Source organism: Lontra canadensis, unplaced genomic scaffold (assembly GCF_010015895.1).
Source record: "Lontra canadensis isolate GAN:19392208 unplaced genomic scaffold, GSC_riverotter_1.0 scaffold14, whole genome shotgun sequence".
Taxonomy (NCBI): Eukaryota; Metazoa; Chordata; class Mammalia; order Carnivora; family Mustelidae; genus Lontra; species Lontra canadensis.
In genome coordinates, this window is record NW_022631008.1 from 3186827 (window position 1) to 3211573 (window position 24747).

At 36.3% G+C, this 24747-nt stretch overlaps 1 protein-coding gene across 4 annotated transcripts in view; it reads right to left on the reverse strand.

The window, feature by feature from the left end:
* Nucleotides 1-24747, reverse strand: part of CEP162 (centrosomal protein 162) — a 109355-nt gene that overhangs the window by 34336 nt on the left and 50272 nt on the right. For 3 of the 4 annotated variants that reach the window (XM_032858048.1, XM_032858047.1, XM_032858050.1), the window contains exons 12-21: nt 23438-23720; nt 22274-22532; nt 17390-17523; nt 16911-17138; nt 16240-16380; nt 13883-13995; nt 12067-12172; nt 5267-5393; nt 3931-4094; nt 3090-3194 (exon numbers count right to left, since the gene is read on the reverse strand). In XM_032858048.1, the coding sequence (XP_032713939.1) occupies nt 3090-3194; nt 3931-4094; nt 5267-5393; nt 12067-12172; nt 13883-13995; nt 16240-16380; nt 16911-17138; nt 17390-17523; nt 22274-22532; nt 23438-23720 (1660 nt within the window). The remainder of the gene's footprint in view (nt 1-3089; nt 3195-3930; nt 4095-5266; nt 5394-12066; nt 12173-13882; nt 13996-16239; nt 16381-16910; nt 17139-17389; nt 17524-22273; nt 22533-23437; nt 23721-24747) is intronic. The other variant, XM_032858049.1, reaches the window with a different exon arrangement.

The window sequence follows — 24747 nt, forward strand, 5'->3', positions numbered from 1 at the left end:
GACTCCCTTGGATGATCATGTTTATACTATCTATTGATTGAAAAATGACTTAAATGACATCAGTGTATAGAACTTCTGCAATAAACACAAGCTTCCTAAGCACCAGCCCCTACTTGCAACAATCTCTACGTGACCTCATCCCTCCTACAGATATCCCCCTCAAAATGCAGTTTGATCTATCTTAAAGTTACTTCTTTCATTTAGAAAGCAAAGAGGATTAATAATATTTAATGAGGTCTTCACAAAAGACAACTTTTCATTTGGTCTATTAAACAATAATATATTTTATGGTCTTTCTGTAAGAAAGAACAGTGCTAAGGCTCATAGATATTACATACGTGCATGTGTGTATACTTGTTTTTGTTAAAGGTATTACAGTTATTTTAGAAAAACATATTAAAGCACAAAATTCTTTGTTGAGCAGTTTTCTACCCTCTGAGCATACAATACAATTAAACAGCACATGAGAGGCGGTCTAGTGCAGTGGTCAGAGCATGTCTGGAGTTAAATTTGTGCCACTCAGCTTTATGACCTCTGTCCACTCCTCCATCTAAATTTCTTTTGCCTGAGTGGTAAAGTGGGAATGACAACAATACCAGTTTCATGGCACTGATACATTTAAGTGAGGATCAGTTGACATCTATCTTGGTAAAGTGCTTAACAGAATGCCCAGTGCACAGTAAGGGGTTGATAATATTGGTTTTTATTATCATCTGGTCTCAGAACCTACCCTTCCTAAGGCACGGTGGGTTGCTGGTACTCCAAATTGTTTATAGATTGAATATTGTTCCTGTTTAAGTATTCAAGGATCTCATCATTTGCAAAGTTAAAAGCAAATATTTCCATTCATGAAGACTGCTTGCATATTCATATATGTAACATAAATTGAAATATATCCAGATAACAAATATTGATAATTTCATCTGCAACATTTTCAAAACTTTGTTTTCTCTGGTATTAAAAATCTAGTTATTTGGAGTAGATCTAAGCATATAAAAGTATATACATACATATAATACACCATATATATTGACAAAAGATCTCGATTTTTAAAAATGGTGTATATTATTTATAATTAATGTTTTCACTTAAAATTTTAAGAAATGTTTTAATCTAATTTTGACTTCTTAAATGTTTATTTTTTTTTGGAAAATTAGATTTTATTTATATTTTCTTTAATTTTTCTTTTTTTTTTGATATGGTATGTCTTTTTTTTTTAAATTTCTTTTCAGTGTAACAGTATTCATTGTTTTTGCACAACACCCAGTGCTCCATGCAATCCGTGCCCTCCCTAATACCCACTACCTTGTTCCCCCAATCTCCCACCTCCCGCCCCTTCAAGACCCTCGGGTTGTTTTTCAGAGTCCATAGTTTAATTTTGCTTTTTAATATTATTCTTTGGTGACTAATACCAGTGTGGCTCTCATACAAAGTAAACGCTTTTAAAAAAATTCTCACTAAATTAAGCTATGGAATATCCACTAAATAAAAGCATGAGTAAAAAACCGCACATAATCTGAAATTTTCATTATTGCATGCATCTAACTAATCAGCCCCATTTTTACTTATGTACTATTTAGAAAAGGAGATTATTAATTATTAATTATGTTATAATTGATCTATTTCAGAATATGGCTCCAAAATGATTCTGAATATACTGTGATATACCTTGACTTTAAAATATATGTTAAGATTTAAAATCATTAGGATAGAAATGTTCATGGGAACAGAATAAGATCTGAAATGTACATGCAGCAAACTATACAAAATACTATAAATGAGCAATATTTTAGAAAGATATAGTTTAAAATGGTAAACCAATGAACTTTTAATGAAACCATTAATAAAAGAGAAAGGTAACTTGTATAAAGTGCTATATTCCTAGTCAATATGGATCATTTCAATTCTTAATTTTGCTCTTAAGCATGCTTCAGTTTTTCACTCTCATACATTTAGTTCTACATTATTTCTCTTAAATTCATCAGGTGGAAAAGAAGTTTCTTTGGTCTTCTCTCTCACAATTCTGGATGGCTTCATCTACATTAGCTAATTTATATCGTGAGCACTGAAAAATAGCCAAGCAATCCTAGATTACAGTTATTTCAGAATATTTGTAGCTCTTCAAAACACCTCTGCCCTATTCCTTTCCTGCCTACTGAGCCCAACTACCAAATCATACCTTTTAATATAAGAACAGGTCCCGTAAAAGTAACAAAGTTAATTTTTTGCTTAGTTTTCCTTCTCTCATAAAACTGGGAAAATACTCAGCCCAGTGATGACCTCACAGTTTTGTGTTTGTGATGGAATAATAGCTGTACATTTAAGGATCATGACTTGACTACAGATTCAGGTTCCCTTATGAACAGGGTTGGAAATTCTTATTTTGTTTTGATATTGCGTTATGAAATGTAATGCAAAACATTACGGAGTTTTAAAAACAGAAGGAGAAAGTTAATATTCCACCCCACAAAACAACTACTTCAATGAAAAAACAACTTTATCCTAACAAGTATCACTATATGATTTTTGAAAAGGTCTCCCAGCTACAGACACCATGAAATGAGTATTTCGAAGCTTGACAGTGAGCAAGAACTCAAAATTAAGGCCAGCTTTCCGGAAGGCTAAATGTTCTGTTTCCAGGGTGTTTTGCAACACTTCCCAAGCTTTTCTAACATGCTTCCAACTCAAGGATCTCCTTTCCTGTAATCCTTTCTCACCAAACTTTCATCAGGAGAAGGAATCCTAACTCCATACCCAGAGTTTTAAAATGCTGCTTGCTTCCAGATGTCTAATAGAGCTAGATTGCACAATAACCTTTCATCCACAGGTTACGTGCAATGAGGCACAACAGCCTACACCTTCTTTAGGCAGAAAGCCAGACTACATAAAATGATTTTGTTTACTACTTTTATTTCTGTCACTTTAAATATTGCATATCAAGAATTTAAAGGGCAGTTCTATATTAAAATAAATGAATAAAAACAACAATTTTCAGGTTAATTATATTTTGTAGGAACTTTTGAAACAAGAGAAAACAAAAATGCACTGTATATAAAATGCCTTAATGAAAATTTACCCTGAACACATACTTGTCGCTCTAGATCCTGAATTTTTTTGGCATCAGCTGCTTTCTCTTTTAAACGTATCTTCTGTGAAATAGATGGATTTCCAGACTCAGCTTTCAGTTTCTCAACCTATCAATAAGTAAAGAAAATGTTAAGGAGCATATTTAAAACACATGAGAAACGCCGGGAGAGACGCATGATATATTCATTCATTTATTTATTAATTCCCAGATAGGGCGCTGTGCTGGAGATCTGGAGGGCAAACAAGGTAAGCCTGCTTTTACAGTGCTTGTACTCTGGTGGAGGAGACACACAATAAGCTAATAAAGTATATCAATGATTAAATAAAATAGCCCCAGGGAGTGACAAGTGCTAGGAAGAAAATAAAACAGAGGGACAGAATGGGAAGAAAGGTCTGAAGGGGCAGGACTGGTAGCTCCATTAGATGAGCAGATCAGAAAAGGGCTTTCTGGGGAGTAGAAACTGGAGCTTGGACTTGAATGAGGAGTGAGACATGGAAGAAACTAGGCCAAAGTAATCTAGACCAAAGCAACCCATGGAACAAGCATGGCATGTTCAAGAATCAGAGGGAGGTTTGGTGTGGCTGCAGGAGAGTGACTCATGGAGTACGATACATACAGATGAGGCAGACGATATGCAGACATGAAAGGTTATGGTAAGGAGCTTAGATTTATTCTCCGTCTCATCTATAACAGCCTACACATCTAAGAGCAAACCAAAACCCAAACCAGCTATTTTCATCAGCAGTGTTTATGGTATTGACTCAATTATACTTACAAGGTTAAGAAGAACTAATGCTGAATAGGGTTCATCAGAGAAATACTTTCTAAAATGATCTTACTACCTCAAGTTTGAGCTTCTCAATTTCTTCATTTGCTTCTTTAAGCCGAACAGCATCTTTATCCAGAAGTTCCTGATTTTCAGCATACCACTGTAATCTTTTTTGTAGACGACCCATTTCTTGCTTATGTGTTTCTTCTAAGATTTTTATTTCATATAATTTTTCACCTATAAGATAAAGGAACTCCTGGACTTGATTGTAATTTTCCAAAATATGGAAATAAACTAAATTACATGAAAACCAATGCCTATCTAATGAAAGCATTATGAGAAAACAAGAAAAAAATTATCTTTGCAATGTAATATCCAGTTTAATCTATTAGTAGAGAGATAAAGATTGTTTTTATAGTTCAAATCCTCAAATTCATAGCAAAATTGGCTGTGTATAAATTATCATTTTCCCATTTTCATTATAAAAGCAAAGTTGTTTCTATGAGACAATAAATATTAGATCCAAGAAATAATAAACATGAAGAAGTCCTATAATTATATTAAAAAATTGCAATGAGAAACATTAAAGAGTACTTACCATGCATGATTTCATTTAATACAACAAACATATGATGGGCACTATTATAATTCTATTTTACGGATTAGTAAAGCAAATGTAGGTAAGGGGATTTTACTGTACATATTTTACACCGAAGATCATATCACAAGAGAAAGACCCTCACAAGGGCTCCTCTGATCCACTTTCTAGCCCTGGGTTCTGTCTTCCTAAACTCCGTAAGTGCACTCAAGAACATGCTTAAGAAACACATTCCAGCAATCTCCCTCCATCCCTTCACTTCTGCCTCTTTCAATCTGTCAGACCCAGCTCAAATGCCACTCTTCCCTAAAACCCCTATGTTGTACCATAGTACCACATTTCATGTTTATTTGTAATTTTTTAAATATTAAACTCTTCTGCATTCTTTTCTTTCTTTTGTCTTCCTGGTGGGGAATGTCACATTTATCTTGTGTTTTCTATAAACACAGTGCAGTGTTATTTGTTCATCTGGCAAATACTTGAGAGCCTAGGTTTCAGACTCAGGGATAAAAAGGCAGACTGTGCCCTCAGGAAGGTCACAGTCTAGCTAGGGTGACAAACATGAACATGAATAAACCTAAGATGCCACAAATTCAAAATAATCCTTGATTTTTTTTCCTGATCCTGCAATTATTCTTGCTAAAACCAATCAAATCTGCACGCTTATTAATAACTAGTTTTTTAAAAATTTTCTAAAATTACAATATACTTTAAGGAATGTGATTCTGATTCCGTAAGTAATAACAGCAACTATTACTTAAATTCAAGAACACTACGAGTATAAAGGTAAACTTTCAGCTCAGCATTTTACCTGTGGCATAAGCAATCTGATCTTTGGCTTGGTCTCTCTCTTTCTTCATTCTTTCCAAGTCTACTTCAAGAGCTTGTTTGTCTTGCTTCAGTCTTCTGATGTCTTCCAATAAACTGTTTTTTTCTTTCTTGATGGTTATAGAAATAAAAAAGCAAAATATTTCTGGCCCCCAAAAATTGTGGTATAGGCTCTCTTTTACCCCGTCCATCCTTAATTCTACATATGTATTTTTATAAATACATGTATTTTTTATAAATACATAATTATTTTTCCTAAATTTAGTTCTGGTGTCATCACTTTCTTCCACCCCACCAAATTACAGTAACTCCCCATAGCCTACTAGATCAATTCCAATCATCTAACTCAATACAGCCTAAAGACCTTTCAATGAACTGTTGTCACTTCTGGATTACTGCAATAATGTCCTAACCGGTGTGCCTCTTCCACTTTCAGCAGCTAGTCTATTCTCACACTAGCCAAAGAAATTTTAATTAAAAAAATACTGAAGTCTAACTGACATACAATAAATATCCTGTTAGTTTCAGGTGCACATCATAGTGACTTGATATTTGTATATATTATGAAATGATCCCCATGGTAAATCTAGTTACACAAAGTTATTACGTTATTGACTAGATTCCCTATGCTGTCCATCACCCTATGTCTTATTTTATAAATGATAATGCACCTACCAGTCTGTCTTGTTTGCTCGTTTATTTCACATATAAGTGAAATCATATGGTATTTGTTCTCCTCTGACTTATCACTTAGCATGATATCTTCTAGATCCATCAGTGTTGTCACAAATAGCAAGATCTCATCCTTTTTTATGGCTGAGTAATATTTGGTGTTCATCTATCAGTGGATGTTTACGTTGCTTCCATATCTTGACCAGTATAGATAATGCTGCAAGGAACACGGGGTGCACGAATCTCTTCAGATTGGTGTTCCCGTTTTCTTTGGATTAATACCCAGAAGTGGAATTTCTGGATCATAGTAGTTCTATTTTTGATTTTTTTGAAGATCCTTTATTTTGTTTTCCACATTGGTTGCACCAATTTATATTCCAACAGTGTATGAGGGTTTCCTTTCCTTCACGACCTCACCAACACTTGTTACTTTTTGTCTTTTTGACCATAGCATATGTGACAGATATGAGGTGATATCTCAATGTGGCTTTGACTTGCATTTCCCTGATGATTAGAGATGCTGAGCATACTTTCATGTGTCTGTTGGCCATTTGTTTGTCTGTCTTTGGGAAAATGTCTACTCATGTCCTCTGGCTGTTTTTTAATCATGTTATTTGTGTTTTTGACATTAAGATATATAAATTCTTTACATATTTTAGATATTAATTCCTTAACAGATAAATCATTTACAAATATCTTCTCCAACTCTATAGACTGCCTTTTACCTTGTTAATGGCTTCCTTCACTTGTGCAAAAGCTTTTCAGTTTAATATTATCCCATTTGTTCATTTAAGATTTTGTTGCCTTTGCCTGAGGAGACTGGTCCGGGGATGGGGGGGGAGTGCTAAAACGGATGTGCAAGAGCTTACTGCCTGTGGTTTCCTCTTGGAGTTTTATGGTTTCAGGTCTCATATTCAAATCTTTAATCCATTTTGATTTTTTTTTTTTTTTTAAGAGAGAGAGAGCATGTGCTCATGTATGTGAGTGGGGTTAGGGCAGAGGGAGACAGAGAATCCCAAGCAGGCTCCACGCCCAGTGTGAAGCCTGACTCGGGGCTCAATCTCACAACTCTAAGATCATGACCTGACCCAAGATCAAGAGTTAGATGCTTAATTGACTGAGCCACCCAGGTGCCCCCTTGAATTTATTTTCATATATAGTATAAGGTAGTAGCCCAGCTTCCCTCTTATGTATCTGTTCAATTTTCCTAACATTATGTATTGAACAGAATTTTCCCCATTGTATAATCTTGCCTTTGTCACAGATCAATTGACCACGTGTGTCAATTGTGGTTTTTTTTTTTCACGAGCTCTCTATTCCAAAGAGGAATTGTTTTAAAGAGGTGGTGAGTTTTGTTCCTCTGTCTGAAATTCTCTGGAGCCACCAAAGTCCTTACCATGAGCTTCAGTGCCCTGTAACCCAGCCCTGCTCCTACCTCTGACCATATCTACCCTAATCCTCCTCTTCCAACTTCATTCCAGCACGAGAGACTTCTAGCTGCTCTTTGAACAGAACCAGCACATTCCCACTGCAAGGTGTTGGCACTTACTATTCCTCTGCCTTCAGTGCTCTGCCCCTAGATAGCCACATGGCTCACTTTTTTACTTCATCAAGATTTCTGCTCAAATGAAACCCCAGGAAGATCTTTCCTGATCCTCTTTATAAAATAATCATCCTCATCCTGACTTTCAGGTATGATGCTTTATTTTCTTGTCACAACACTCATCACCACCTGACATACCTTTACTGGAAAGCAGAGATTTTATTAATCTTTGTATGAAAATTGCATAAAAATGCTTAGCACATTAAAAGCTGAATGAATGCTCAATACACCCTACTTCATTGCCCCCAATTCCTCCACTCAACAAAATCATGTTTATCCTTCAAAGCCTAGTTCAAAGGAGGCTATTCCTATCAGCCCCTCCTCTGTGTTCCCCAAAACTTTCACTGCACCTCTAGCACAGTGGTCATTACTTTCTGCGTCATAGAACATTGATTTGTGTACATGCCTCTTCTCTTTAACAGGTTGAGAAATCTATGGGGACCAAGACTGATTTATTACTAATACCTGTATACTTCATGGCACTAAGCACACAGCTGATACTTAATAAATGTTCACTGAACCAAACTCTTAATTGCTGAAGAAACTCTTGGACTCACAGCAGTACACGCAGCATAGTTAAGTTTCAAAACAAAATTCTTACAAAATAAGATTCTTACAAATTCTGTTATTACTCTACCTTCTAATCCCAAATCCAGTCTTATGGAGAAAATAAATCCATTCATTAAAGCACTGTATAACCGTGGTTTCCAGCCAAGTCACAGATTGGACGGCATCATTTAACTGTTTAGTCTTCTGTGACTTTCTGTAGATGTCTTTTCAGGAGAGCACTGAGTTTCCCGTTTTTGAATGCTCAGGCTCTTTCTACAACTACCTTTTGTTTATTTAGTTCAATCAACTTAGAAGTGCTCTCTAGTAGAGTCTACTTCACAGAATTACAGAGTTTTAGAATTCAAAAGAACTTTTAAACATCTTGAGTTCAGTCATGCAATTGACACTTAAAGGAATGTTCACTTTATGCTTGCATCTTTCCAGGGAAGTATGACTTCCTACCTGAAGAAGGCCAGTAACGTTCCAGGTCAATCCTGTGGGCACAGGACTCCGGGCTGGCAAGTACTTGTACTGCCTTGTTAGTTACCATGCACACTTTCGGAGAGGGCCTCTGCTTCCCTCTCTGGCCTTGTCCTTATTTACCCACTTCTGCCTCAAGAGATCTCTATTTCTAGAAAGTAACAGGGCCCTTCCTGGTGTAGGGGCTTATGCTTTTCTCCTGGCTGAAAGGCTTAATCTTTGCATAGTTGGCTGCTGCTTCCCTTCAGCTCTCGACTTCTGACCTAACTTTCTCAGAGGGTCTCCTAGACCACACTGTAGACTACTTACTGCCTTGCCCTCTGCCCCAGCCACACTTATTTGCTATTTTTATATTCTTCAAAGCATATCTTTCTATTTGTAATTATTTTCTTTATTTACTTACTCTCTTCCCTACTAGAATACATGTTCCTAACAAGCAGGGTCTGTGCGTGTCTTGTATACCTAATGTATTTCAATACCAGGATGAGTGCCAGGAATGTGGCAAGTACTTCATAAAGGCTGATGGAATGAAAGTTGTGGTTAACATCATTCCTCTTCCCACCTTGGGATACTAAAAAGAGTGAGCTCACGACCTGTGCTTTTGCTATGCTTCTATCTATGCTTTATAGAGAACCAACTCGTATTTTAATACTAATCAGTATTAATTTTTAAGGTACAAATTAGATTGTACGCACATATATTCAGTATGAGTATTATTATACTATAGACTTCTCTCAGGATAAATTTTTGCTCTAAAATCAAACCCAGAACACCAAAGTAAATGGAAATAAAAGGAATATTTACATTCTATCTTACAGTATTTACAGAAATAAATACCTGAAGAATTTTTACTATTATCTTGACTTTTTTTTTTTTTTTAATTTCTTTTTAGGTTTTTCCTGCCTTTGGTAGTGTCACCATTGGGGGCCGAGATGTAGATTTTTATCCTGAGCCTGTTCACTGGGTTTCTTTAATTTGAGAAGTCATCTCTTTTATCATTTCTGGGAAATTCTCAGCCACTACCTTTTAAAAATATTTAAATATATTTTAGCATTTCATATATCTGATATTTTCCATTTGTAGTCTATTTATATTATAGTCTATCCAGTAATCCTATTGAGGTTCTAATGCTGCTGTTTATTAAATCATCCAGTACCTGCTCATGGTGGATGATTTCTCTGGGTTTTATAATTTTATGTTGTCAGCATATATTGTCAGTGGGTTTTTATCTGTAGGAATACTATGTGAGCTGGGTTAAGGGTGTATACTTACTTCTAAGAGCTGTTTTGTATTTGTTTCTTCTAGATACACTAGAGGTTATCATCGACTCAAGACCACAGGGCATTATCTTTTTCAGTTTGGGCATGACCAATCCTTGCAGGTAATGTCAATTTAAAAATACTAAAACACATATGAAAGCAGAAGGGATGACATTTGTATTGAACAATCAGGAAAGCACGGGCACTGAGCAGTGGAGACTTTCTCTCCCTCCTATCTAGCGATCAAATTAAAACAAAAAATCTTCTTGACAAATCAGCCCCATGCAAAGGTGGGTAGATGTTTTCCTAGTCTGCTGCCGTACTGAAGGATACGGCCTATTGAACTCCCACGTGTCCTGTCTCCACTTTGCTGTTAAAGCTCCAGCCCGCCCGTGGCTACTGAACTGCTGGCCTAGAGCAAATGTTTACTGTTAGGTTTTTATCCCTCCCATATTTCTGGCCTCTGGAGAGTTCCCATATTTCTTGAAAGTTTTTATATTATGCATTTACAAGATGTTTATTCTGTTTTATCCAGAATTTTCTGATGTTTTTAGTGGAAGTTTTAGTTTCCTATCTGTCAGAAAAATATTTCAAAACAGCACTTTAAAAAGGTCGCTAATAACAATTTGAATAAAGCTAATGTTTGGGGTGAAACCTTCTTTTTTTTTTTTTTTTAAGATTTTATTTATTTATTTGATAGCGAGAGACACAGTGAGAGAGGGAACACAAGCAGGGGGAGTGGGAGAGGGAGAAGCAGGCTTCCTGCCAAGCAGGGAGCCCGATGAGGGGCCTGATCCCAGGAATCTGGGATCATGACCTGAGCCAAAGGGAGGTGCCCAACAACTGAGCCACTGTGGTTTTCCAAGCCTTCATAAAACACAGCAATATTAATTTCTCTTTTAACTTGATATTTTTGAGGTCTACTGGCAAGGGAGTTAGGGGGAGTCCAACCATTCATTCGTTCTTTTAACCTATATGCCTAACTACCTACCTAATCATGCTATACATGCATATGTGCATCTGAAGAAAGTTGCCAGATAGATTCATATTTGAAGCTGCATTTTATACACCACAAAAGCGTACTAAACATGTTATTAAACTGGGGTATGTTTAGACGTCCACGTAACAAAACTTTATATAATTTCTTTTTAAAAAGTGGTATATAATTGGCATTTTTCTAATTCATACAGTCATTCAAATAGGTTAGAAGGCTTTTTAGTCTCATGCCAAGGTTCTTCATGGGAAGAAGTGGGGAGAATTAACTACGCTCCCACAGGGGACAAATCTGGAAATGCAGCAGTGCTTTTGATTTTTATAATCACTGGTGACTGCTAGAACACGTGTTTCCTGGGGACAGCGATGACAAAAACTGTGCAGTACATGGAACTGTTCTGCTTCAAATAGAATTAACCTGCCCAAAGTTCCAAAACTTCTCCTACTGGTAAATACCACTTTAGAAAATTCTAAGCCATATCCTTTATAATACGATTCAATAAAAATAAAGGAAAAAGTTATGGAGCAGCTACTGTATCTCATATCAGTGTTAGGTACAGTGTTAGGTATACAGTGTTAGGATGAAATATTTGTAGACACAGTCTGCCTTCTAGAAGTGCAGAGTAAAGAGCCAACTAACGTTTTAAGGTGAACAATCACCTTCAAAGTATCTTCCTATTTTAGCTTACATTTCCAATAAGGAATTTGTTTATATAAGGTATATATGCCCTAAGTAAGGTTATGCCTCCAATATGGCTCCATGTGATGATCGCTAGATGAGAGGCTGGATTATAAAGAGGATGCCATTGAAAACCAGTATTATGTCATTGTTTCTACTAAGGTCATGTGTATATTAAATGTTAATTTTATTTATTAAAAAAATTTTTTTTTTAAGATTTTACTTATTTAAGAGGGGGAAAGAGAAAGAGAGCATGTGTGCATGAGTGGGGGAGGGGCATAAAGAGAGGGAGAAGCAGACTTCCTGAGGAGCAGGGAGCCCAATATAGGGCTCGATCCCAGGACCCCTGGATGAAGACCTAAGACAAAGGCAGACACCTAATGGACTGAGCCACTCAGGCACCCCTAAGTGCTAATTTTAGATATACCTTCATTTTTTAATGGTATGAAATTTGTAACAGATTTTATCTATTCATAAATTACAAAAAAGGATTTTTTTTTCACATGTAGAAATTTTAATAAATTCTTTACTATCGTTATGCAACTTACCTGTGTCGCCCGTAGTTCTGCTAACAGATCTGTAAAATTCTGGGTTTTGGTGGGTTCTGAATCTTCAACTACTTGAGACAGGAACCGACTTCTGTGCATCTGTTCTCTGATTTATTTTGAAATTAGAATGTTTTTTTTTTTTTAACAAAGTACTCCTTTCAATGCAAAATATACAATTCTTAAAATTAAAAAAAATCTAATGGACATTGCAACTATTTGAGCCACTGAAGAGGAAAAGATTATTTACTTTAAAGATTAAAATACTAAAAGAAGTACACTCGAAGGGAGATGTTTTTTCAATTTAAAGGAATCGAAACCTAACATCTTCCTTTATTTATAATATAAAAATACTTTTTAATTCTTGGAGGAAAAAATTCCCAATGTCCCAGAAAGATGTGCTGCATTCTTCCTGTGGTATTACCTCATCCCTGCCTCATCATTCTAGATTCCTTTAGAAGAAACACAAATCACAAATGACAAACAAAACCAAACACAGTCTATCATTTGAAGTCAGAAACAATTTTTCTGGTTTTCCAGAAATATTATACAAGGAGTTTAGGAATGCATTTAAAATCATCTAATCCTAACGTAAAGAAACCATCTATTTCGTCATGAAAGTGCCTTCAAAGGTGCACTTTGGGATCCAGGAATAGATCTTCTCTTTTAAACCCACATAACATGTGATATTTCAGAATACTTTGTTCATTGAAAAGAAATCAGATATAAATGCTTTCATGCATTAGTACTGTGCAGATTATCACAACTGGCTTGGGGTCATATAGTCAAGGCCAAAGAAGCTTCTTCTAATAGCAGTCCTATCTAAGTGATTAGGTATCTATGTGAAGGGACACAAAACTGGTGAGCCATTTCCTAAAGGAAGATAGTACCCCAACTTGCCCATGTTTATGAGTTCAGCTTTTTCACTTAAAAAAATGTGTTAAAGCTGGATGTAGTCATATCTAAACGATCTTAGAGCCTGAACTCTGACTCCTGAGTAGGTCCTGGTGCTCCCTGAGCCTGGCATGCTAAGTGCCAGTTAATAACAACTCACAGGTTCTTCTCTGGAGAAATGCTCTCAGCCAAATAACAGCCTCTGCCCCCCTGGCCTAGAGGACATCCCTCAGCCACTCCTTTCCCAGGGCATACCTCAGCCAGTGACTGACTAGTTTGAGAGTATAAAAAGTTGCTCCCCTTGCCCCAAACGGGACCAACTCTGTGATGAAATCTGTTTTCCTCAGCTTTCTGGTTAAGAACAGAATAAATACAGCCAGTCTCTGGCTAAGACCATGTTCCTGCTTAGCTTCCCTCCCCTTATCCATTCTTGCTTCTCTTGTTCCCCTTCTCCTGAGAGTTATCCTCAGAATAATAAGAAATATTATTTAGAATAAGAAAAATAATAAGAAATCAGCTCCATAAGGATCCCTACCTCAGGCTCTACTTCTACAGAACCTGACCTACAACATTAAGTGAGAGTTGTAGGATACATAGATCTTTAGTATTATTAACCACATAGTTTCTTAGGAAATGGTTAAGCATCTCAGGCTTAATGACTGGTCAAGAGGAATACCGTGTATTCAATTTCCTAAAACAGATGTCAAACTCAAATATGAATATGCTGAAAATACTAAAATATGTACTACTAGTCATCTAGTATTAAAAGAAAAATACACTAAATATTAAACCTATAAAGTTACAAACTATAAAGAAGTGTAAAACTTTTTTCAGTTCTAAGTAAAAATGTATTTTTAATGTGACAATAAAATGATTAGAAATAGTCTAAATATATTTTGATTTTACAAATTCAGAAAGGACTTACTTTAAGGAAGCTAACTCACTGAATAAATTCTGGTTTTCCTTGAACATTCGCTCCTCATTTTTCTTGTTTTGTTCTTGGAGATCTTTCACTTGATTATACAATCTTTCATTTTCCTTTTTGAAAACAGAAAATTGCATTTTAGTTAAAAGTCATTAGTACTTATATAGCATAAGTATTTATGCTCACAACAGATATATCCTTTACACATTTTTAAAGTCTTTTAAATTTATTCAGTTTTGAGTAAGCAAAACCTTTTTAAAACTCTTTATATCATCTCAGAATAAAACCTGTTATCTGAAAACAATTCTTTCCAAAATGCTTACTTGAAAAAAAAAGTTGCAAAAATTCCCAAAGCCATAGATCCTAGTATCAGTACAAGGTGTTGTCTCTCACAGGAGCAAGGAGGCGAGTGGCTGCAGAAATAACCACAGCCTAACTGTGTGGACCAGGGGCAGAAGGGTCCACTGGGACTGTCTGCATCCTCTTTTCTTTTCTTTTTAAAGATTTTATTTATTTGTCAGAGAGAGAGGAGCGAGAGCGAGCACAGGCAGACAGAGTGGCAGACAGAGGCAGAGGGAGAAGCAGGCTCCCTGCCAAGCAAGGAGCCCGATGTGAGACTCGATCCCAGGACGCTGGGACCATGACCTGAGCCGAAGGCAGCTGCTTAACCAACTGAGCCACCCAGGCGTCCCTGCATCCTCTTTTTTCTGATTCTAACCCAGCTCCCTGCAATGAGGTAACAGGATACAGGTAGCCACAATGGCTTGTTCCATATTTGTTTCTGGAATTTTCTATGAGCCGGGAGTTAAAGAACAGGTGCTTCTGAAAGTGTAAGGACAAGGCAGAGCAGAGACTAGAGCCAGTTCTACACCAGCCTTGGACTAAAGAGTGACTCAAACCAATCTGTGATTAGGTGCTGTGGCTTATTAACTTTTTTATAAAATTAAGAATCTGATGAAAAACAAGGACCTTTGAGAATCTAATAAAAACTATGGACTGTCTCACCACATCTGGCCTACTGCTTGGTAAGATGGTCCGTGCTTAAATACCTGCAACATAAGTTACACAGATATGCAAGTTTTGTGTTATATTTGTGGGAGAAGGTAGCTGGCACCCTTATGGGTCTGTGAAATACTCCTTAAAAATGTGTGCTCTCGGGGAGCCTGGGTGGCACAGTTGGTTAAGCAACCAACTCTTGGTTTTGGCTCAGGTCATGATCTTGGGGATCATGGGATCAAGCCCCAGGCTGGGCTACACACTCAGGGAGGAGTCTGCTTGGGATTCTCTCCCTCTCTCCTTCTGCTGCCCTCCCCACCCCCACCCCATGCTCTTGCTCTAACAAATAAATAAGTCTTTAAAAAACAAAAAAATAAAAATAAAAATGGGTATTCTCTACAGCAAGATCACAATGGCAGGCAAAGGATCTGGAAGGTTCTCACTAACTCTGGGGCAGTGTGCCCAACAAAATCAGTATTTCATCTACAGGAAAGTTGCAAATCACTGGTAAGACAATGCTTTCTCCGGTTATCCTCAGATGATAATGCTTATTATTGACAGGCTTGATGCTTAAAAGTCAAAGACAAAAAGGTAATGAGTGAGAAAGAGAAGGTGAGGGAAGTCAGGGAAAGAAGGGGAGGAAACTAAGATGAAGTTTTGTGCTGGGGATTACTAAACCCGTCCTGGCTGACTGGCTGATCAGCATCAACAAGAATCCGTCACACATGGCAAATATCTGCCTTCTGTAGGACACACAGATTTTTTTCTCATTTCATTCAAATTTTTTCACTGTCAGCACATTGGCAATTAATTTCAGATTTGTATTTCTGAATAAAATACCCAAACTAGTCAATATAATCTACAGAAAAACATTACAGAAAACTAAAGAAAAATAGGGCAGTGTCTAAGGAATATGGCTATTAAAAATAGTAATAAGGGACATTTACTAATTGGTTACTGTGTGCAAGGTAACTAAGAGGTTGGTTTGCACTTTATTACATTTTATTTTTTTGCGCTATCTTATTTTAATTTCATAATCATCATATGAGGCAGCTACTGTTATTACCATCCCTACTCACAGATGAGCAAACTGGCTTAGAGAGGTGAAGTGATTTGCCCAAGGCTGCACAGCAGTGGAGGGAGGACTAACACCGGATTCTTTGAATCCAGAACCCATTCTCTTAACTTAATTATATACCCACAAATAATGTTCAGACTAGTCAAGTTATTACTTACTCATATTTGCAAGAATTCCTGGTTACCGCTACATGAGCACAGAAATATCTTAATATGCCTTATTTTTTTTTAATAATCAAAGAATCTCAAGAACAAATTCACAAAGTGATGAAAAATCACCACACCTGTTGATATCCCTGAAGAAGTGTCTCTTGTTCCTGTATTTCTTTTTGAATTTCCTTCAATTTTTCTTCAGTGACAGGATCAGTTGTTTCTCCAAAATGTAACCATCTTTGCTTTTTGTTTGTTTCTTCAAAGCTACTTAACTTTGAGAAAAAAACAGACATTTTATTTAGGAAAGGAGATGATAAAGTGAGAAAGGAGGAAGAAAAACGGAAAACTCAAGGTGCACAGATCTAAAACTGTCCTATAACTACAATGTTATTAACATCAACTAGCTAAATCATTACAGTGTGATGTTTTGTGCTGATGGTTCTGGTGATGAGGTAACTGAGAAATGCTACACGGTGCCATTCTCTGAATCTAGGCCTTCTATAGCAGTTCTTTCTGAAACTGTCTTCTTTGAAGGTCATAGTGAACTAAGGGATTTGTTTTCAAAAAAGACTGCTAACAGAAGAAAATTATCAAAATGAGTCAATTTAAATTTTGATTTTTTTCCCAGTGGCTTTGATTTAGGCTCTGTTGTGAGGAGGCAGTCTTGGGATCCATGTTCATATTTTATATAGCAAATACATCAAGTCAAATAGCTCCAGGAACAAAGGATGACAATGTATTTGCAGGGAGTACTAGTTCTTTTTAATCAATAAAAGGAGAAATATGACAATGTATCTAGTACCTTGGCTTGAAGAATGTAATTGTCTTGGTTCAGCTTGAAGAGTTCCTTTTCCTGTTGTCTCTTTAGTTCTTCCATCTTATTTTCCAACTCTCTCTCTTTTTCTGAGAATGTAACTTTAATTTGCTCAATTAGGGCTTGTGCACCCCTCCATTTTTCCTCTGCTTCCTGAACTCTTTTAAATATAATAAACTCGGTCTCCTTGTTCTCACCATGGTATCCTGAAGAATCCTTTAAAGGAGAAGCATTACTTCATTATAGTATATTTACATACTAGATTTGAACATAGGTGGTTAGGGAAAAAAAACCCACAATGAATAAAAATGACATGGTTAACGATGTTCTACTATATAAGGAAATCAATAAATGTTTCAGTAAGATTAGAACATCATGCTTGATGCAAAAGAAATTTCACTATTATTTAGTTTTAATATAATAAAACAAAAAAATCAACGAATGTGATTTTGAAATTCAATACCTACATTCTGAAACTGAAGACAGTAATCGATTTCTGTAGAATCCTCAGCCTTCTTAGAAGTAGCCAGGCAACTTTCAGTTTTGGAAGCTGCTTTACCCAAAGCTGCAGGCTTGATGACTTTTGTTCCAGATAAGATTTCTAATTATTTTAAACAATGGACAAGAAGCACCACAAACACAAACAAAGTTGAATGTGTATTCAGCAATTATGTAACAGTAAGTACTAATACAATGGGAACACTAGGATAGAAGAGGATCTGGAAATTGGCTGAGGTCTAACACTGTTAACACAGCTGTTTCACTGCGCTCAGAACTGCTGCCATAATCAACATTTCACTCAATTTGACAGAGAAAGCTAACTGACCCAAGATTCATGTCAAATGATAAATGGAGCAAAAAAACAAAAAACAAAAAACCAAAAAAAGTGAGGAGAATGTGGACAGGGATAATTTCAGGTTCAGTAATTTTAAATAAACTCTTCTTTAAAACAGTCACAGATGGGACGCCTGGGTGGCTCAGTTGGTTAAGCGCTGCCTTCAGCTCAGGTCATGAGGCCAGAGTGGTGGAATCGAGTCCCCACATCGGGTGCGGGTTCCTTGCTCAGTAGAGCCTACTTCTCCCTCTCCCTTTGCCCCTTTGCTCATGTGCACGCACTTTCTCTCTCTCTCTCCCTCTCTGTCAAATAAATAAAACCTTAAAAAAAAAAAAGTCATAGCAATAATAAGAATATCTAAGTGATGAATCAAAGAGAAGCTGATTAACTGTATGAGGCACTTTAGTTCAGATTAAGTGTGCTTTCAGAGCACACTTTTCACAAATAATGTGTTTCAAGATATGGTATCAATGGAATAATATAAATTGCATGGAAACGTTCTAACAGCTAGTCTAAATTTGACTTAAAAAATAAAATTATAGGGCGCCTGGGTGGCTCAGTGGGTTAAGCATCTGCTTTGGCTCAGGTCATGATCTCAGGGTCCTGGGATTGAGCCCCACATCGGGCTCCAGCCCCACGTTGGGCTCCAGTTCCACATCAGGCTCCCTACTCAGTGGGGAGTCTGCTGCTCCCTCTGCTCCTCTCCCCAACTTGTGCTCTTGTGTTCACTCTCTCTCAAATAAAATCTTAAAAAAAGAAGAAACTTCTTAGTCCAAAAATAAGAACATAATAGCCAAAAAAATTAATTTAAAATAAAAAGGAAAATAACCACACAGCAGGTACTGCTAGTTGCCAATCTCATCCTCTTCTTTATTAATAGAAACCTCCCTATTAATCTGCTCTGGGCGGCAATGTACCAGCTGAAAATACTCATCTCCCTGGACTCTAGGCAACTGAGGGTGGCCATAAGATCAAAATTTGGGCTAATAAGACGAAAGCAAAAGTTTTGTAGGCTTCCAGAAAAGTCACAACTTTCCTGATGAAGAAGTTGAGGATTAACTGGCATGGACCTTTTACCTTTCCTCCTGACCAGGCCTGGAGGCTGAAAGAGCCACCTTGTTATAATGAAGATAAAAGTGACAGATAAAGGATTTTGTAGCAGGACAGAAGGGATCTGGTTCCTTGCACAGTGGCACCAGCTCTGAACTGCCTATTCCTGTCTTCTTTCATTTTTTTTCATTCATTCATTCATTCATTCATTCATTTCCCTTCTTGTTGCATGAAAAAGAGAAACTCTTGAGTAAGCCCCAGCAGCTGGCTTCTTTTTCATCTTAGTCAGTGTTGATTCCAAGTGCATCCTCTAGACTTTCTGTACACTAATCTCTATCTCACAAAGTCTGCTTGTCCGAGAACACAACCTGTGAAAAGTAACAGCCATCCCAAAGGAATTAAAATTCTGAATAAAACTAAAACTGCTCTGGGGAATTTTATAATAAAAAGGGAGAAAAAAATCACATTTAATATTCTAATGAAAAAAAGGAACTCAGTATAAAAATTGATAGTCAAGGTTTATACTGTACTTTAATATAAATTTTACGGTTTTATTTTCATTTTGGTAGTCACAAATACTGTAAAATTTTGAAACAGGAAAAAATACTCGTAATATTGTTGCTTTCCTCTCTCAACCTCCAAATCATGCCCCTTGTTTCTTTTCCACTCTCTGTGACATTATTTCTGTCTTCATTCTTGGTAATTTCAATACACTCATAGGGATCACTTCAACCCTTGGCTCTTGGGTTCTTATACTTAACCTCTCCACTTCAGCTACTTACTTCTATTGGTACAGGCCTTTTCTTTACTAGTAACACAATTACTTCTCATATCAGTCTTAGGCATTTACCCTCTATCAATCCTATCTCCCACTTCATGCTCTTTGGTATTTGGAGTCCATCAATCCTTTAACCCAATGGTACCTCACAGATGGTTGATCCTACCTGTTTCATACCGTATTACACTCCTTGATGTCCTTCCTTCCTTACTCAACTTGAAGTCCACATACACCATTAGCTCCCTTCTTGCTCCTTTCTCAGTTCATTGCACTCATTTGGCAAAAACAACTCTTCTTGGTAAATCCAATTATACAAGTATCCAACCCCTGCAATCATGTAGCAAAATGTGGACATTCACACACACACACACACACACACACACACACTTACATTGCCTGGTATCAATTTAAATCCATAATCACTAACTTCAAGAAGACTCTGCTGTGGGCAGGCTAGTCCTCCAGAATGGCTATTTCATACCTTCTCTTCTCTCTTCTAACACTCCTACTCCATCCTCAATGCCAGCTAATGATATTATGTTTTATTTCTCAGAAAAGATGGAAGCAATCAGAAGAAATCATCCATATTCTTTCACCATTTCTACCCACCCATCAGTATCTGCACCGATGTCTTCCTCTCTCCCATCTGCTTGCACAGATGAATTGTCCATGCCTTTGTCCAGAGCCAACCCTTTCAATGAACGCTAGATTCCACTTTAATTCCTCTACTCAAGGACATTGCTCTAGCAATTCTTCCCCTCTCACCATCATGAATCTACTGAAATCTTTCCAAAAGGCGTTAACATACTATTAGGCATACTATTATTTCTACCATTAAAAAAAAAAGTAAACAAAAAGCTTTTCTTGACTCTACTTCTTATGCTGGCTACTATCCCTTTTTTTTTTTTTTTTTGCCTTTTACACTCTTTCCTCCTGGCCTATATTCAATTTTAACTCTCCCATTCCCTCCTATTCTAATTCAGCTCACCTTTTACAGCCATATAACCATGGGAACTATCCAGTTTACTGACGACCTCCTCCATGCTAAACTCAAAGGTCAGTTCCCAGTTTCTACTTTCCTTTCTCTCTCAGCAGCAACTGATAGATAAATTTTCCCTTCTTCACTTGGCTTTCAGGATCCCACATATTCAGGTTTCTTCCAACCTTACTCTCTTCTCTTTTCAGGTTACTCCTCTTCCCCCTGACTTCCTAAGGTTAGCATGCCCAGGGGTCAGGCCTCAGTTTGCTTTCCTTCTATAGCAGTATTCACTCTCTTGGTAACTTCTGTCAGTCCCGTGACTTAAAAACCATATATATATATATATATATTTTTTTTTTTTTTTAAGATTTTATTTATTTCCAGAGAATGGGAGGGAGAGAGTGAGCACACAAGCAAGGGGCGTGGCAGGCAGAGGGAGAAGCAGGCTCCCCGCTGAGCAAGGAGCCTGATGTGGAACTCGATCCCAGGACTCTGAGATCATGATCTGAGCCAAAGGCAGATACTTAACCAACTGAGACACCCAGGTGTCCCCCATCTATAATAGTTTTAACAATAACTCCTAAATCAGATTTGTAGTCCACACCTCCCTCTTGAACTCCAGACTTTACTACCTAATTGGTTCCTTGTCATCTCCACTTGCATGTAGAACAGTCATTTCAAAAATAAGAGAAAATAAGGCAATACAAAATACTTTGTAGGAGAAGGAATTAGAGGTTCACAGTTTAAGAACAAGAGGAAAGGATGCCTGCATTAATCCTACTGAATCATATTCCTGTCTCTACAGAATAGAGATTATTCCTGTCTCTACCTCCTGCTGTGATTCTCCTCTACTCTGACATAAATCAGCCTTGGCTTTCCTTTCCATCTAAGATGCACAGGTTGCTGCAGCAAATACACATACAAAGGCAGGAGAGAGTCTTTAATGCCTAAAGAGTTTAAAATAGAGTCAAAGTGGTCCTGGACTTAATACTCTTAGGTAAAAGCAAGGAAAGACATTTCAAGCTAGAAATGCATTTTCCAATGAGGACAGATCTCTTCATGACAACTATCACCATATAACAATGATGAACCGGTCACCTATTAAATTTAATCACAAAGGGAAGGACAAAATGCTTCTGGCGCCACTGCTCTCCCTTCCTTACTGGAATTTAAAGGCAGCAGAAATATTGGTCCGATCTGAACATCTATTGCTTTTAATAGCTGCATGGGCTTCTAAGTTGAAAAGCACCCTTTCCTACTGTCAATATAAATGACTGCATTAGGAAATAACGAACAGAGGCACTGCGATATATAAAAATATGCATTATGTGCTACATAAAACATCCAGCCTGTCCCAGTCTGTACTGAACTAATATCCAAATAATCTCTATAGTCAACCTTCATTTGTAGGTTGCCTCTTATATTTTGAATTCTGGAAAACACCGGATATTCCAAAATCAACCAGATGAGGAAAAGTCTGATTCTCTATTCACTTCCCATACTTTATGAGTGTCATTCAGGAAAGCCCAGAGCCAATGACCAAAATCCTGTAAACAAAATCTTTCAGAATGGGATATCCTATCTAAAGATGAATTCTTTCCTATGAATAAGAAAGTTCATAGAAGGAGAGAAATAGGGAAAACAGAGAAGTAAAGTTAAATAACACATCATATGCACAGAACTCTATTATGAAAAGAGCATATAATTACCTTTTTTCCTAGCTTGATTTGAAGTGGGAATGGATCTCAAGTTTTTGCTTTTCATAATGTCCTTTGAAGTTTTCTTTTCAAGAGTAGAAAAAGTCTTGAATGGTGAACTGGGTTGGCCATAGCCTGAGCTCCTAACTGATGAATATAATCCACTTTGGGGTTTTCTCTTAAGTAATGGAGGTGCACTTTTGGCCTTCTTGTATGGCACCTGTTTACCAGTTATAGCCCCTTCTTCTCCAGAACTGAGTTGTCTAAAATTCTGCATACAAAAAGTAGCAACTTTTTAGGACGTAAATAAACTTCAACTATAGCTATAAATGAAGATTTAACAGATGACAGAAGTGATTACTAAATAATAGTTTAGATACATAGTGATTACTAAAATAATAGTTTGTATAAGACAAACCACTACACATTAAAATTCTCAAAGCCTAACTCTCAGAATTTTAGTATTTTGAAGCAAATCTTCAAAGTCAGGGGTAAAACAAAACAAAATAATAGAACAAAATAAGCTTGCCAGGATGCAAGAAGTTTAATTACTAGAATTAATACAGCAGAGAACAGGAAAGCATATATTTTGAAATGACATAAAATTTTATCTTTTTTTCTCCAGAATTCTCAAGATAAAAATTTACCAATACCCTATCGTATTCCACAAAAACCTGGAGATGGTTTATGGTAAACACGAACCTAAAACTGTAAAATAAAACTAGAATATTGAGATCAAAGAAACTATAAATCAGAATAGATCAGAAGAAAAAGAAATAGTGAAGTATAACTTTCTCAACAGCTGCTAATAGCATTTATATAAAATGTCAACTTACCTACTTTTAAAGAACATACAGTACTGGAAAGATTAATTAAAAAGCACTAGAATGATGAATAAACTTTATTTTCTTGTGCCACTCAAATTCTGGACTATGCTTATTAAAAACAAATGAAGAATGTAAAGAATGGCTTCCAAAAGAAAGCTAATGCTATAGTGGTATTTTAAAATTTGGGGACTATGGGATGTTGTAATAAATACTGCTCACAAATATCCAGGATCACATGGAGGTTAGTATGTAATCAGTCCCGTTAACTTAACAAGTACCTACTTATCAACAGTATTTATATAACTTCATTTATCAATATTTCAAATCAACTTAGATTATGAACACTTACTTTATTTATTTTGTCTTCCTGAAGCAATAGCGAAGGACCAACAGATAGTTTTTTCCTCAAAATATCAAGATACATTTTATCTATATGTTCTTCTGTAGTATTTACTTCTGGACAGCCATTTTCTATACTTTTATTTGTTGTCTTTTGTAAAACCACATTCTCTTCATTTCTGTCAAAAAATTGGTTTGCATTTCGTGGCTCTTGAGAGATAATATTTGGGTTCATCTTAAGGGGTAAAGGGCTAACAAACCCAGTTTCTTTTCTATCAGCCAGTTTCTTACAGCTATAAAACAAAACAGAATGAACCCTAGGTGACTCCTCAAATATCAGTTATATATACATATACCATACATATCAGAGGTATTTACACACACAATATGTAAGAAATATTTATATTTTAATATGTATATTATTTATATATAATATTAAATACATTTAATATTTAATATAACTATTCAAATTAGGTCATTAATGTTAAATACATTATTTGTAATTCTGGTTAGTAGAGTATACTCATATAGTGTCCTATATCTCTTTAAATTTCAGATAATATAATTTAATGCAGTATAAAATAAGAGATTACAATGGATGACTCTGAGACCTACTTCAAAGGAATGACAAACCAACCAAGACTGAGATCACTTTGTGTAAGAAAAAATAAAAAATTAGTTTCTTTTTTTTTTTTTTTTTAAAGATTTTATTTATTTATTTGACAGACAGAAATCACAAGTAGGCAGAGAGGCAGGCAGAGGGGGAGGGGAAAGCAGGCTCCCTGATGAGCACCAAGCCTGATGTGGGGCTCCATCCCAGGACCCTGAGATCATGACCTGAGCTGAAGGCAGAGGCTTAACCTACTGAGCCACCTAGGTGCCCCCAAAAATGAATTTTTAATGCACTTCGTGTATTTAATCTTTTATCCACAATATCAAGTCTGCAGGAAAAACATTTAACATACTTTGAGAAGAAACTAAAGAAATAATAATATATGGCAATGAGAAATATATTATAAAGCATAAATTTCATCACAGTATAGGAAAAATTTTAAAGTAAAACAGGAAAATCACTAGTATCTTGAAATAAAATCATTTCTGTGGTTTAAAACACTTAAATACAATGTAATATTTCAGACTATTCAATTTTTAAAATAGAGAAAATATCCCTTAAGGAAATGTTCTAAATGTGGTTAAATATCAGTAAAGCATAGGGGCTCCAAAAAAATGGATATTATTTCCTTCCTTTCTTTCTTCCTTCCTTTTTAAAGCTTCTATTTATTTATTTGACAGACAGCTGGAGAGCACGAGTAAGCAGAG